At 38.7% G+C, this 14,902-nt stretch overlaps 1 protein-coding gene across 6 annotated transcripts in view; it reads right to left on the bottom strand.

Moving 5' to 3' along the window:
• The window catches only part of CAMTA1 (calmodulin binding transcription activator 1), an 884,829-nt gene that overhangs the window by 76,866 nt on the left and 793,061 nt on the right, over positions 1–14,902 (bottom strand). For all 6 annotated transcript variants that reach the window (XM_072426016.1, XM_072426012.1, XM_072426011.1 and 3 more), the window contains one exon: positions 10,731–10,865. In XM_072426016.1, coding sequence (XP_072282117.1) covers positions 10,731–10,865 — 135 coding nt within the window. The remainder of the gene's footprint in view (positions 1–10,730; positions 10,866–14,902) is intronic.

Raw genomic sequence — 14,902 nt, 5'->3', positions numbered from 1 at the left:
TTTTCATGTTATCCAATCTACAGTTTTCATTTCAATAACACCTGGCGATCGCAAAGGTCTTTGTTCAAGCACTTAATGTTACACAGTGACAAATTTGTGCATGTTCTCTAATAGCTCTCCTGTTTTGTCACATTCCAGTGATGACCTATAGTGGCCATAATAATGTTCTTTAAACTGGCATTTACCATTGTTGGCATCAGAAAGCCATGCTGGGAATGACATGTAGTCATGAAGCGGCTGTTCCCTGCTAAGAAAAGGCGCTATATTCATCTCTCCGGCTGCCTGCAATCTCTATTCTTGTTGCATGAGATAATCAAATGCAACAAAGGTAAACATAGCAATTTCTAAAAAAAACCAAAAAAACAGGACAACTGTTTATGATACTCAGTGATTTAGCAAACAGAATATGATTTATTTGGGGTTCAAAACCTCAACGGAATCACAGGGGGCATCTTTCCCACACCTTTGTAAATCTGATTGGTGGCTCGTGAAATTCATAGCAATGCCTTTCTTTGTTTTGTGATAGACAAGGAACCTGCAGTGGGAGTATTTGGGAATACCTCTCTTACATCAAACCTAGGGTTTCCCACATTGCCCCCTCACTATTTTAGCAGAAGGTGGTAAAGGCCTTGGGAGCATAGCTGATATGAGAGTGACAACACTGACTATGTTTCAGAATAGGTAAGCTAGGAATGACAACCCATTACAGGAAGTAAAAAAATCTGCTCTGCGTCTTGCAGAATCAACTGGTTTGCTTGAAGGTTTGGGGAAACAAAACGCACATAGGGAACACTAAACTGTATACATGATCTCTTCATATGATTGAAGTTCTACTTTAAGGACTGGCTCATGCAAACGTTTGAGAAGTGGAATAAAAGTTTTGGTTGTATAGTGGGCGTCACCAGAATTGGGCTACAATTGCTATATAAAAATGCGATTTTCTATTTCATTGAGTTAAAAGTGGCAATGCTATCCGTTCTCATTAATACACAAAACAGCTGTCCTGTCACAAGGCCTGCGCTGTCCAGCATGCAGAATAACTCTGCAGCACGATTAAAGTGCACCTGTCATGGGATCATTTTATCAGACCAGAAGTGAAAATCTGCCTATATGTATAGGTTCTAAATTACACAGCTGTCACTTTTTATTCTGGCATGACATTAAGCTAAGGAGTATTAATATTAATTATGAGTTAAAATGCAAAATCAAATGATGTTGGTTTCAGTATTTATTCAGTATTCAGTATTTATTCTTTGCTATGGAAATTTAAAATCAGTATCAGGGCAGAAAGATTTTCCACCATTTCAGTCATGTGACTAATGCCAAGGCATTGGTAATGTGATCTCTGTCAAAGGGGAGGATCACAGTTTGGAACCCACCCTGTTAAGAATATAGTCTCCTAAGCTATTGGCAGGGACCATGTAACAAAAAAATCATATGAAAAAAGGAGCCCAATCCCGCATACCAGCTCATATTTTCATTCAGGTTATGACAAATTACAGAAAGTCAGAGAAATTGCACGTTACAAATAGAAATGAGTGACTCTCATTGGACAAGAGGACATCATGTAGGTGGGACTTAGTTCAGGGTTAGCTAAGAAATTTGGAAGCTCAAACCCTTGCAAAAAATGTGATATCAGGATCAAAGGGGAGGACAGAAGTGACTTGTATGGCCAACAAGTCCAGCACCACTTTTGCAGTCTGCATGCTCTGCTTTTTGCTGGCACTTTTTTTGCTCAAAGTTTCAAACGGCTGACAGGTTCACTTTAAGCCCTTCACAATCTCTACACACAAGATAATTGGAAATGATTTAAATCACTGATAATTCCATGAAAGGACGTTTACATAACGTTACATCTTCTAGCAGAGGAGAGACAGTGACAGAATTTAGTAATTAAATAACACCTTGCATTTTTAATGACAAAATGCATTAAAATTACATTGCTGGCAAATGTATCACTGTGAACTGGATTAGTGGCAGCTCTGAATACACAGCAACAGCTACAATGTAAATTCACTGGAGCTGCTTTCACCTACAAAGGATTTCATCCCCCCCCCCCCAAAATACCGCTTCTGCCTATTCACTTATAAAGAGACGTGGCGGAAGGTTACCCTTACCAGCCAATCACATGGATTTGTAATCAGTATTTAGAGCTACATAAAATATATAGATGATTCTTAAAGGTACTCAGAGGTTTGTACATCTGATCTTTGGTAAAGAAATAATGACATGGTGTAATACGTCACGTGTTGTTTTTCTGAGGCTTTATTTTTTCAATTTTAGGACCTGTTAAGGACCAAATGATTACTTATTATGTCCTGATATGCAAAACCTTGAAAATTAAAGAAGGTGTACTTTCCTTTTCTCAAGATTGTATGTAAATATAGGCTCACCTTAAAGCTTAACACCTAAATGATTTAATAGACACAAATAGAATTGCAGTGCTGTATTTATAAATGCATCATTTATTGCATTTTTTTTACAGTTGTGTAGGTGGCTATAGTTGACTTAGTATCTTGCAGTCCCTATACAACAGAACTCAAACTGGGGGTGGTTTAAGCAGCACAAGGAGAGAACAGAGAGATGAGCTCAGCAGTCTGCTGCTTCCCCATTCAATGTCCAATTACTGGCTGGGGGGAACGGATATCACCTGTAAGTGTAACATAGCTGCAACATGGGATAATTTTGGTCTCCTTGCATGCTAGACTGAGTTGTGCTTGCTGGACCGGATGGGCAGAAATACAAATACATTGGCAGGTAGAACAGCTGTGTGAAATCTCGCATACAGCTATGTGAAATCTCTAGCCAAAAGTAGGCACAAAAGATTTTTATTAAACTTGTATAAATTCTAGTTAATAATATTAATTGTAGTAGTGCAGCAAAGGCCAAGGTTCAAATTCATTATCCTTATTCAGTACATTTAAATCTGTGCTCAAACTCACATACAATGTATGAATTTATTTACTTTTTCCCTATATATACACACAGTTTATATACACATACAGGTTATTTATCATTTTCAGTTTGGCATGCGAAAACCTGAACTCCACGCCTGAAGAGTTTTATAGATTGCGCTACAATGACACCACTAGAGGGACCCGCTAATGTGACTTTTTGTATAGAAGTAATTAGTGCTTGCAATACCCAGAACACATTCTCAGCACTGTTATTCACACGCGGGTAGCTGCACAGATTATTTCGCTGACTATAAAATGAGAATATAAATACATAAAACAAAAAGCATCAGAAACTGACTTCCCAGCTGGAAGTCACCCTTCTCAGCAGATGCTTTTTAACTCATTTTTAATAAGCAACATCACTTTAATTGACGTTCTTTGTGATAAAATTTATTGCTACTTTACTATCTCCTGCATTGAATCTGTTATCGCTTATGCTGATTCCTGGTAATATTTCTTTAAACAAAAAAGGTTAAACATAACTAAATGAAATGATTCTGGTTTGTTAACAGATTCCCGCTTGTCACTCTTTCAAGTATGTCTGTTTGAAGTGTAGCAAAAGCCAAAAATATCTGGATTCTGTAGAAGAGGAAAAGTTTAAGATAAGATTGTGTTTTATTAATGTCCCAGCTAGGGAAGTTTATTCTGTTTGTCCTAATGGTGATTGTAGTAGAAACCTAAGATTTTGGGTTAAAAAGAGAATTCTTTAAGCACAGATTATTTATTTGTGCTTTGCACACCAACCAAGGACAAAAATGTACTCACAAAGTGTACTTGTAATATGTATCTTGAATGCTTACTAGCTAAAAGCTGCTATCACCACCCTAATTACATATCTGTAAATAATAGACGTAAATGTTTATTGTGCAAATTATTTGTAGAAAAAATGAAGAGAAATGTCCATCATAAAGCAGTAATACATACCTGTACATGGTAATAGATCAACATATTGCAATGCACATACATGTCAGGCATTTATTTTGTACAAAATTAAAATAGCACAGACAAGATACCTAATGACAAAAAGGTAGAAGAATGAGGTCAAGTGACCAGTGTTTTGAGTGATCCACGCACCATTCTCAAGGAAAATGTGAAATTTGTACAAGCTTCTCCAAAAGTTAAGATTTCCCTTCTCTGCAATCATGCCAACCTACTGGTATTGTATTTCAGTCATACCCTGCTGAAGGAGTCTTATGTCCAAAAGGATTCTAGTTCCTGTTAAGGAATTCTGTTGCTACAATGTTTCCTATTACAACACTGAGACTGATGAGCTGGTTATAGGAAAGCAGACCTTCCCACTTAGCAAGTGCTTTTGAAAAGTACTAACAAGACCTACATTAATGTCAACAGTATCAACAGAATTCACCAAAAGCTACAACTAAGTGGCCTATTTGAAGAGTTCAAATAGCACTATTTAATCTCTGCTCTTCACTGTACCAATCATGTCCCATCCCAGTCATAAAAGTTGGACTGGACAGGTCACATGACCTTGCTTTCCCTCCAATCATGGAGTGCTCTTGCTCCAATAAGCAAAGAACTCTTTTTTTTTTTCATCAGAACTTTTAAATGATCACCTATGTTTTAAGTGGCCCTAGGCAAAATCAATAAGAGCCCACCTATCTCTCTAATCTCAATCCTAAAAGCAAATTCTCTAGAGATAGAGGATAATATTAAAATTATTAATATACAGGATTTATCTAGCGCCAACATATAACACAGTGCAGTACATTAAATAGGGGTTGCAGACAGAGATACAGACAGTGCCACAGGAGGAGAGGACCCTGCCAAGAAGAGCTTACAATCTTACAATTGAATACATTGTTTATAGCAAATGTATAGAGCAGCCTTTACCCCCCTTTGCAGCAGCCATGAAAGAGGGTTATAAATTCTAAGTCAAAGTAGGAACAAAAGTTTTGATTCTTTTGCAGTTTTGTGCATTGTTTTAAGGCAGCTCCTTCATTCTTTTGACGTTTTGGCAATGCAGCAAAGCACAAGACACGGTACTTGCATTCTGGTTTCTTTTAGTGCCACTGTGTTGCCATTTACTGTATGTGTGCATTTGGTGTCAATTTAAAATGATGCCATTAGAATACCCGTAGTACATTACATTAGTGGTACTTTAATGTAGAAGTGTGGTGGCAGCCTATGTTTATCAGGCCAAGAGATAATGCTTTTCAGTGTGTTTCATTATTAGTTTGCTGCAATCAAGCCTGTGTACACAGCCAAGCAACTTATACAAGTCATGGTTGGTATAATTATAAATTTTTTTTTTCTCCCTGAAGGTCCTCTGCATTGCAGCTGTCCTGTGCTCACATCTCTGCTTCAGTCTGTTCAGGGCTTACTATACAGCACATTAAAGGCTGACCTCACCCCAGCCTCATATATTCCTTGTTTACTTTCATCTGCTCATACACAGGCAGATGGTTGATCAAGAATGACCAGACACATCCAAACCACAACAAATTTGAAAGCGGCTGCAATTTTTCTTTCTACAGGACAGCCAATGTGGTGTAGCAAAAAGAGACACAAAATTTCATGTTCCTTTCATATGGAGCCCTCTAGGTGACGGTCAAGTCTCTCCGTTGCTTCCTATGCCTGTGCATAATAAGATATAAGCAGAGTGATTCCTGTAAAATTCATTTCACCATCAGCGATGTGGATATGCTCATTGCTTAGGCAAAATGAAACAAACAAAAAGATCTTTTTTTATCTTTTTTTAGAGGATGTTTTATGCGGTATATTAGAAATCATTTAGTTATTTAATTTAGTTTTCTTGTTCCTCTACATTTTATTTTTTGTGAAAAAGTAGGGTTGTTTTGTGGCACACTAACAAGTCCAGAAATTCTGTAACCCTTAGGAGCTATTCAATGCCCAAATGAAACCCTAAAAAAACACCATAAATCACCTTTTCCAAGAATTCCAAATAATTTTAATTGATTGGTGGTTTTCTAATGAAATCTAACAATTTTCACAAAAAGGGAAGGGAAAAGAGAACTCTCAGTTAGACTTTTCTTAGTGTAGTTTTCTAGGTGAAGGTGCTAACAGAAGGTTTTTTTGCCACCCAAGGCCTGATTTAGCACCACAAGGTGGCCTGATTTTTAACTCAAACCCATTTTCCAGCACACCCCTGATAGCTGTTGCTTGTCCAGTCCCCATCCATGTAGAATTGTGTGGTGCGTTGGATTAGAAGTAAATTACCTCCCTCGGTATTGAGTCCTCCTCTGTACAGCCGCCCACTGTCACTAACTTCTGTTTTACATGTGAGTCTTCTCATACATTCCATGACATTAATATTAAACAGGATTTATATAGCCCCAACATATTAGGCAGCACTGTACATTAAATAGGGGTTGCAGATGACAGACAGATACAGTGAGCTGGCATGTCAGTCTAGGAAGCAAGGTCAGGGGGAGAGTACTGTGATTGCTATAATAGTAATAAATACCTGGAAATGTTACAACAACACTTCTTCTAGCATTAATTGTAGTCAACATAAAAATATATCCCTGGCAGACTCTCTTCTGAGACTCATTGCGGAAGACGAGCACCCCAGAATCCACACACTCTCCACTTTCTACTACTGATGTAGACTGGAGGACCTGCGCCAGTTTTGGTGGTGGGTTTACCACATGCGAGCTATACTCACCGATTCCATGAACCATTTCAGAGAGTGTGGGTACCATGGATTGAGTATTATTCCAATGGGGTGTGACCACTCACATCTGGCCATATAATACGCCCTATGCTGAGACCACACCCTTCCGCTAGGGTAACCTTATCTAAGGTTTGTACGACCTGATCACCATCCTCACCCCCCTGCCTACACCCATCCAAGTTCCCCCTACCCTCTTTCTCTTCTTCTTTTCTTTCGTTCTCTTTGAACTAATTGGCACTCTAAATGTTACTCAGGCTTATTAAACGTGACCAACCCACCTGGTGGGGCGGGAAGGGGGCTTACCCTATTGGGGGACACCCCTTAGGGACTATAGCTCTCTTCATGAATAAGAATCAGCCCCAAGGGCAATTCTATGGGCTTATTACGTTGGAGCCTATACGCCATTCGCATGGTTGGCCTTATGTGCCTTGAAAAGCATTAGCCTTGGCTGAGTGTTTACTACTGTTCATACTGTTTGTACACTTTTTAAACACTGTCTTGATAAATGATTTTTTAGTGTGCTGGAATTTAAATTTTTCTTTTGTAAAACGTTAATTAAAACTTATTGAAACCAAAAAAAATATCTAAAGCCAAGTAAACCACCACGGGATTTCAAAAATAGTCATACTATCTTTTATTGAGCTGCACAGTACACTATTCACATGCATGAAAGAAGGTGCTAATAGCTGCATGTAACTGCAAAATGAAAGTCAGCTGGAGCACGCGCTAGCGCCCTTCAGGTGCCAGGCTTCACAGGTGCCCATTCTGAGCCCGGAGAAAAACCTCTACTAAAGCACCAAGCTAAAGAGTTCATTCTTCATATTGGGATCTGCTGTTCATTAGAAACACAACATCAAGAAAAAGAAATAGTATCTGGGAAAAAAGGGACGAGTCTATTAACAAAATGAATGTACATCGCAACCACAAATAAAAAAAAAATATCAGTGATTAATCACTTTCTGAAGAGGACAGAAAAGCAAAACTGCAGCAATAAAGAGAGAACCTGACGACTTCATTTAGAACGTGAAATCAGTATTCATCTAGGGGACAGAGGAGAAAATATTGCCAAGATACCAGGCATTTGTCTTGAAGATATAGAGAGGAGGCGAATGCAGCTGGAACCCATTTACACAGCTCAGCGAGAAAGTATATAACAAAGCCATGACCTAACAAAATATAACTAGAGAACTCTGCCTCCGAGTATTCAACTTCACAGAGATATAAGTGGACCTGAGTCCTTCCAATAGCACATGCCAAATAATGTGTAGCAGGTTTCTCACAGAGATCACAGAACTGACAATAACTTTAAGAGATTGTCTTTCTACAAGGATGGCACCATCTTTGTATCCATGGGCAGCATTAACTTCCTGGACTTAAAGACTGGTTTAGAGATGACACAATCATATACATTCGGATCAGTCTCTGCTGTGATCAGGGGACTAAACAAATGTTGCATCATGACTGGCGGCATCATCTCAGCCTAGAAAAAGTCACTAAAGTTTAGGAAATGCTTTATAGTAATAAAAAGTGCTTATCTGAAAACAATATTTTTGCTGCACACTGTGACATGTCAGGAAATTTAATCATTCAGATACAAAAAGTTACCAAAGTCTCTATTTTAATGCAAACCTCCCCTAAGAGAAATTCCTAACTTGCCACCACACGTTCTCCCCCTGATCATTGTATAAACAATAGTTCCTTCTCCAATATGTACACTTTGTAGCTTGCACATATCTCATTTTTGGAAGCAGAATACAGAGCCACCAGCACTCCATAATACAGGGTTTTTGCCTTATTATAAAAGTACACACTAGTTTAATAGCCTATGTTCTAGAGCCCCGCAGGGTCAATTCCTAAAGACAACATTGTGACAAGTTAACCTTATCCCTTGAGGACCTTGTTTCCTATGCTCATTGGGTGCATGAATAACATTTACATCACAAGCTGCTGAGAAATATACAGCATGAAATTAAATATTTTTGTCTATAAAATTAAGTCATACAGAGTGGATTTACAATCACATTCTATAACGGAGACAATGCTTCCTATGAGAAATTGGGTAAATCTCCACAGCAGGAACACTTTTTAGGAACCCACTACCAGGACACAGGTTCTTGTTCTGGGAGTTCTGATCATCTTTCATAGAGTTGTTGCTATCATGTGCCAGAGCACATAGATTGTTAATTTTTTTTACTAATATTTATTTGCCTACTTGTTTCCTGTGTGGGACTAAAACCCAAAGATCAGTTTAGCATCCTGGCAATTAGCATTCTATTGAATGATCAGCAGTTGCAGTATACATGGACACGCAATACAGGTCCTCTTTAAGTTCCTATTAAGTGGTCCAGTGCCTCACGTTTCAACTACTACAGCAATAAAAACTTGATGGGGGTTGTAACCCCTTAAATCCATCCAAAGCTACAAAATATTAGCTAGAAATATACTTCTGATTTAGTCGAGGCGGTTTACCATCCTATCTGTTTGGGATTCAATTGCTGATAGAGGGGCACTTTCAGTGGATTGTGGGTGGCGCAGAAGGCCTGTTCTTAATTAGTAAATATACTATCAGTCTTTGTGGTGACAGAAACTCCCTTGCACATTGCCTTCTAACACAGTATATGTTTAATTAACTGCCAGAGCCAGGAAAATAAATGCAAAGCAGCTCCTGGTTTACCCATGTCAAAGAAGGCAGCTGAAATCTTGTCAGTTACCTTACAAGCGCACTGACGGGTTTTACAATTCATTATGAAGCTTTGTACAAGCTCGGTTTTCCAGCAGACGTTACCTCTCCTGCCACACTGTTTGTTAATTGTGACTGATAACTTTGTACTGATACTATATAAGCAGTTATAAGGTGGATGATTCATTGCAGGCAGGAAGAGCACAATGCTGCTAAGCAAACACTGCAGGTCTGCCCTTATGTCAGTTTAAAGGGATGGTAGTGCTGGAAGATGGAGATGCTTAAAGAAACCACCCAAAGCTGATATTGAATTTTATTGATGGATTCTGAAAACCTAAAGCACAATTGAACAGTTACAAGTCAGGTGAATACACTCAAGGTGAATCAAAACAAAAGAAGTTCAAAGCTATACAGTTGGCTTTCCTGAGCAGAAAAGAACTTGTAATAGAAAAGCCTGTCACTTACCACTAGAGAAGGACCCTTGCTGTCTCTGGGGAAGCAGTGGTCTCGCTGTAGAAGACCATCACACCCTTTACTTATTCTTTTTGCTGAGTGAAAAGCTCTTACCCTAGCTCTTGCCCCTGCCAGGTGCGTGACAATAGACAGATCAACCCTAAGCTGACAGTCTAGGCTTTCTCCATTGATTACCCTGCCTTTTTGCCATTCAAATTACCTGATATGCCCTAAATTAAGAAAGATTCTCTAGCAAGTATTAAAATCATGCATAATATAATAATGGAAATATGGTACAAGCATTTGCAATAGAATTGTAAAAGTATGAACCTTTCTCTTGGTTTAATATGGAATCCTAGCCTAACTATTTTGTTTTTTTGTAGATGGGAACTATTGGAAAGCTTTTACTGCTTTCTCTAGTCCGTAAAGCATAAGAAAAAGTGCCATGGGATCCTTTCCCCTCATCTACAGAATTAAATAAAAGATAAAAAAAAGTTAGGTACTTTTTTAGGCACTTCTTTCACCTCTGCATTGATTTAGCAACTAGTGGCAGTTATTGCCTTCAACTTCTGAATGGCTTCATACCTGGTGTTGCCAACCCAGAACAAGTAAGCAGGAGACTTCCTACTTAAATGGGACTCTTTTGATTTACATACTAGGAACCTAGTAAACAGATGGCCCCACACCAGCATAATATATATATATAGGTTTCAGCCATCAGGGGCAAAAGTTTGATTCCCTGTATGACAATGCTGATTGGCCCAGTGTTGTCACCTAGAATGAATCACATACTTGAAAATACTGGGGATTACTTTGGTTGCTTACACTGAATAGTGCAAATGATAGGTAAGCATGTGTTGGGAAAAGGAAGATTGAGACAGACATGTTTCTCTAGCCTAGAAGAGAAGTTAGTCCCAGCAACATTAGGAGTACCTGCGAGCTAAGCAGAAGGTTGAAGATGGTGTTGGAAATATTGGGCACTTACCATCCAAGGAGAGCCAGTCATGCTGGGAAGAAGGCAGTGTCGGAAGAGCTCTGGCCTTATACTCAAACACTACAGAATTGGAGATGATCTGGTTGTTGAAGGCAACCTGAAGAGTGACCAGCCCGGTGTCATGTGCTGCAAAACAGGAAGAGAAACAGCTTTTAAAAGCTCAACTACAGCCATATAGCTCAGTGTGGGCTGAAAAATAAATATTTCAAACTACCAACCTAGAGATTTGCAAAGCAATATACTCTATAGTTCTGGGAGAGTATTACAAGAATATATACATTACTTTACAACCTATATATTACACCCTACATATCACAATAGAAGGTAAAAATGCAATTTATTGCCTACAATTCTGTAGATTCATGCCCCCCCCCCCCCCACTGCCCATGTAGTCAGATTGTAAATATTCATCAGGCAAAGCAAATCTTAGCCTCCACTCTGCTAAATTGCCAGTAGGGTGAGATATGACAGGATTTACTCGTCAGTAACTAATAGAGATGATGTCACAGGTTGGAAATGTGGAAAGAGGTGGGGTCGAGCTGTAATGAATCTTTCCTAAGCCAGATACAGATGTTTTATGGGGCATTATCCATTGCGCAGAAGGCAGATACCTTCGTCTTTGGGACACAAAGATGGTGCAGCAGTCGAGCCGCTTTTGGGGCACCATATATCTCAGCTGTATGTAGTGACGAGCGAGGGCACTTGTGCTGTTTGTTCCATCTTCAGCTACAATGAACACATAATTACCATCCATAATTTATTCTGCTAATGTAAAAATAGCTTTTTCATCCTTCTGCCCCAAGATTTACAACCACTATTACCACCGCTAAATGTTCCAGTACATTCTTATAAAGCAAATTAGTTTACGTAGAAATATTTATTCCCATTTTAGATTGCTACTGATGAGGATTGAGTGGTCTATAAAAAATGAATGTGGACAAAATGATTTGGAGATCTGGGTTCTGGCCAAGTCAAGTTGAATGATCTATTCGGTTTCTTCAAACGCATATAAACAGAAAAACTCTTTGTTATCTCTCTATCCACATTTCTTGTTACACCCTAATCCAAAAAATATATTATATGGCCAAATGTTTGGAGACACTTGACTATCACACCTAAAAGAGCTTGTTGGATTCCCCAATCCAGGATCATGGCCTTTATTATGGAGTTGGCTTTAATCTCCCCTCTATGTATATTCCATCTCTACTCTGCAGGGACAACTTGCAGCAAAAATTTTAAGGGTCTGTGGGAACTTTTGCCAAATTAGCCAAACAGAGATTTGTGAGGATGATATTGGATAAAAAGACCTGGTTTACATTTGGCATTAGTAGTAGGGTTAAGGTCTAGGTCTTGTGTAAGTCACTCAACTTACTTTGCACCAAACTGGCTTTGTGCACAGTTATGTTGGAACAGAATATCGATTTCCCAGACTATTGTCACAAAATTTAAAGAGCACAATTGTAAAAAATATATTTGTATGGAAACACCCAAACTCAATAATCTGGATTGGTCTCCACGTACATAAATTGATTGACAAGTGCCAGTGCTCTCTTTTTTGGACTTTTAGTATCTAGTGGACTAGCGGTTTTTGTCTGTGTTCAGGTCACAGCAATGCCATTGGGTAGGTGTATCTGGCAACTAACTGGCCACTAAGTTTCCTTTTGTAGCTGTGACTTCTGACAATTTTTTTTTTTATACTTTGCAATAGGGCTCCATGCTGCTTCAATGGCCTCATTTCTCTAGGGCAGAGGGGGGAATGACTAATATGTGAAGAATATATTATATATGATATGATATGGTATATATATCAGGGTGTACAGGGGAGATCAAAGCAGCTTGTCAGTGCATTTTCTGTCTCTGCTCTCAGTCCAGAAACCTATACATGAACTCTGTGATTTGTATGGCAAGGAGATGTGATGGGGATTTTACAATCATCAATGATCATTTATAGGTAACTAAGATATTTGTCTGACATTTATTTTCAAAAACAAACATAATGGTATATAAAGTGTAAATGGTTTGGGGAGTAATAAATAGGTAAAAAAACTTTTAAAATTTCAGTGCCTCGGTCACATGATGCTAGTGGTAGATCAGGAGCATCAACCTCTCTCGTTGTTTTAAACCACAATTAAATGTGACATTTTAAGGTAAAGTTAATGCACAGAACAAGCCGTCGATTATCACTAATGATATTGATAGCATGCTAATGAGCCTCTATCAGCTTCCTGATGGAAAATGTCCCTTCCTGTACATCTCTGACAGCTAGCGTAAAAGCCTAAAATTCCCTAAGTAAGTGGGGACTTCAGACTCATTAGCAATTAAGATTGGCGATCTGTCAGGTTGCGTTTCCTCACATTAGCTCATTACTAGTAAAATAAAAAGCAAGCAGTTTACTAAACCAATGTCTTTTCCTCTGTGACTGGCCTGGAAATGTACTTACAAGTGATATTTACTGAAACAGCAAAAATAAACAATAGGCTGAGGACAATGCATTGTGGGGTCGGTTTTGCTGGACCGCATTTTTAGGTGATAAATAATACTGGAAACAATTTAAATGCAGACTTTGCCCATCTTTGCCATTATGTGATTGATGCATGAAACACACAAAGGAAACCTTTTTGTTCCTGGGTGCATTTATTTCGTGATTTAGCTTTGCTTTAGTATGATGAGAAAGAGGTTTTTATACCATAAATAGGTCCTATGTGAAGGTTTTTATCATGTGCTTTTTAGACCTTGTACATATGGGCTGCAGCCTCAAGTCTAACTGGGAAAATTATAACCAGTCAATTCTCTTCCTGCAAAACCAGGGGGTCCGGCTCTGCCTGTTGCCCTGGACCCATAGAATATTGTTGAAGTGAGCCGTGGTTGGTTATTGTCGCTTTGCAGCATTAACACTGGCCGAAGGAAAGAAAAAGAGGGGTGAGGAGAAAATCTTAATTTACCTGACTAAACCTTGGAAAAAAGCATGTAAACGGGAAGGTGGTGACACAAACAGGAGAATTAATCCTGAGCCCAGAGTTAGACTTTAAAACACCTCTCAGCTACAGTTTAGGTTATCCAAAGAACATATAGGGAATATTAACTGTCACTTATAGGAGCCAAAGAAAGGGCCAGACGTGACATTACAGTTCCTTGTTCTTCCTCTCCAGCATCAACAGTGATTGGTTCTAAGTGGTGTAGCGAATAGTGCTCATGTAGTAAAGTGAGCATTGACACTTGTGCCACACATTTATCTAGTTGCAGCTGCCTCTGCTAATGTGTACATTTGTGTGATGTCTTTAAAAAACAAAACAAAACACAATTTAGGCCTTTAGTGCACAATGGCACTTGTTCCATTCCTTGGGCATCACACTGACAAATCAATACACATAATATGAAATTAATTTTGTTTTCCACTCGCAGGTCTGCACAGTAATTTATATCTAAATGTCTGCAAGCATTTCCTCCTCGAGTTTGCATGCAGTAATGTGGCTATAATGTCACTTTCACATGGATAATTGCTTCCTCCAAGCTATAACCATAACCTCAGGAAAAAAAAAGAATAACCGAGACAATTGTTGCAGCTGCTCCACCCCAATGGTGATTTATGGGGCAGGATCTCCGTCCCATTAACAGATCACTTAATGGAGAGAGCTGTCCTGGGTGTCCTCCCTGGGAGGCTTCTATGGAGGGTGATTGCTCTTCTGTACAGTGGTAGCACACCAAATATCTTCATATAAATCAAACAAGTAAGTAAGTTTAGTAACATGCACATGGAAAGAATGATATATTATATATATACATATATATATACATATATATATATATATAGCAGTAAACGTAACATCCACTGCTCATGAAGATTCTGGGTGCATGAGTTCTACGTTATAGTGACTAATTCACTGCCCTGTTTTCTTTGCTCTAATATTGCTTGTGATCCAGGGGGAGTTACTAAGCATTCCTCACTTTTTTATCTAAAATGCTGGAAGGTGAGAGACATATACATGGGTTTTCTGGTATTTCAGGGGTTAATGTTGGGGTATAAGGCTGTGTTGAAAATGATCCATGCCTTCCTAAATAGGAGATAAATAGCAGGCAACAAGTTATATGTTGTATGTACACTGATCGTATACTGTCATCATGTGGTTAAATTAAGTATTGCACCTGAGTATTGAATTTAAAGA

Source organism: Pyxicephalus adspersus, chromosome 11 (assembly GCF_032062135.1).
Source record: "Pyxicephalus adspersus chromosome 11, UCB_Pads_2.0, whole genome shotgun sequence".
In the NCBI taxonomy this organism is placed as follows: Eukaryota; Metazoa; Chordata; class Amphibia; order Anura; family Pyxicephalidae; genus Pyxicephalus; species Pyxicephalus adspersus.
This window is presented reverse-complemented; position numbering and strand designations above follow the sequence as displayed.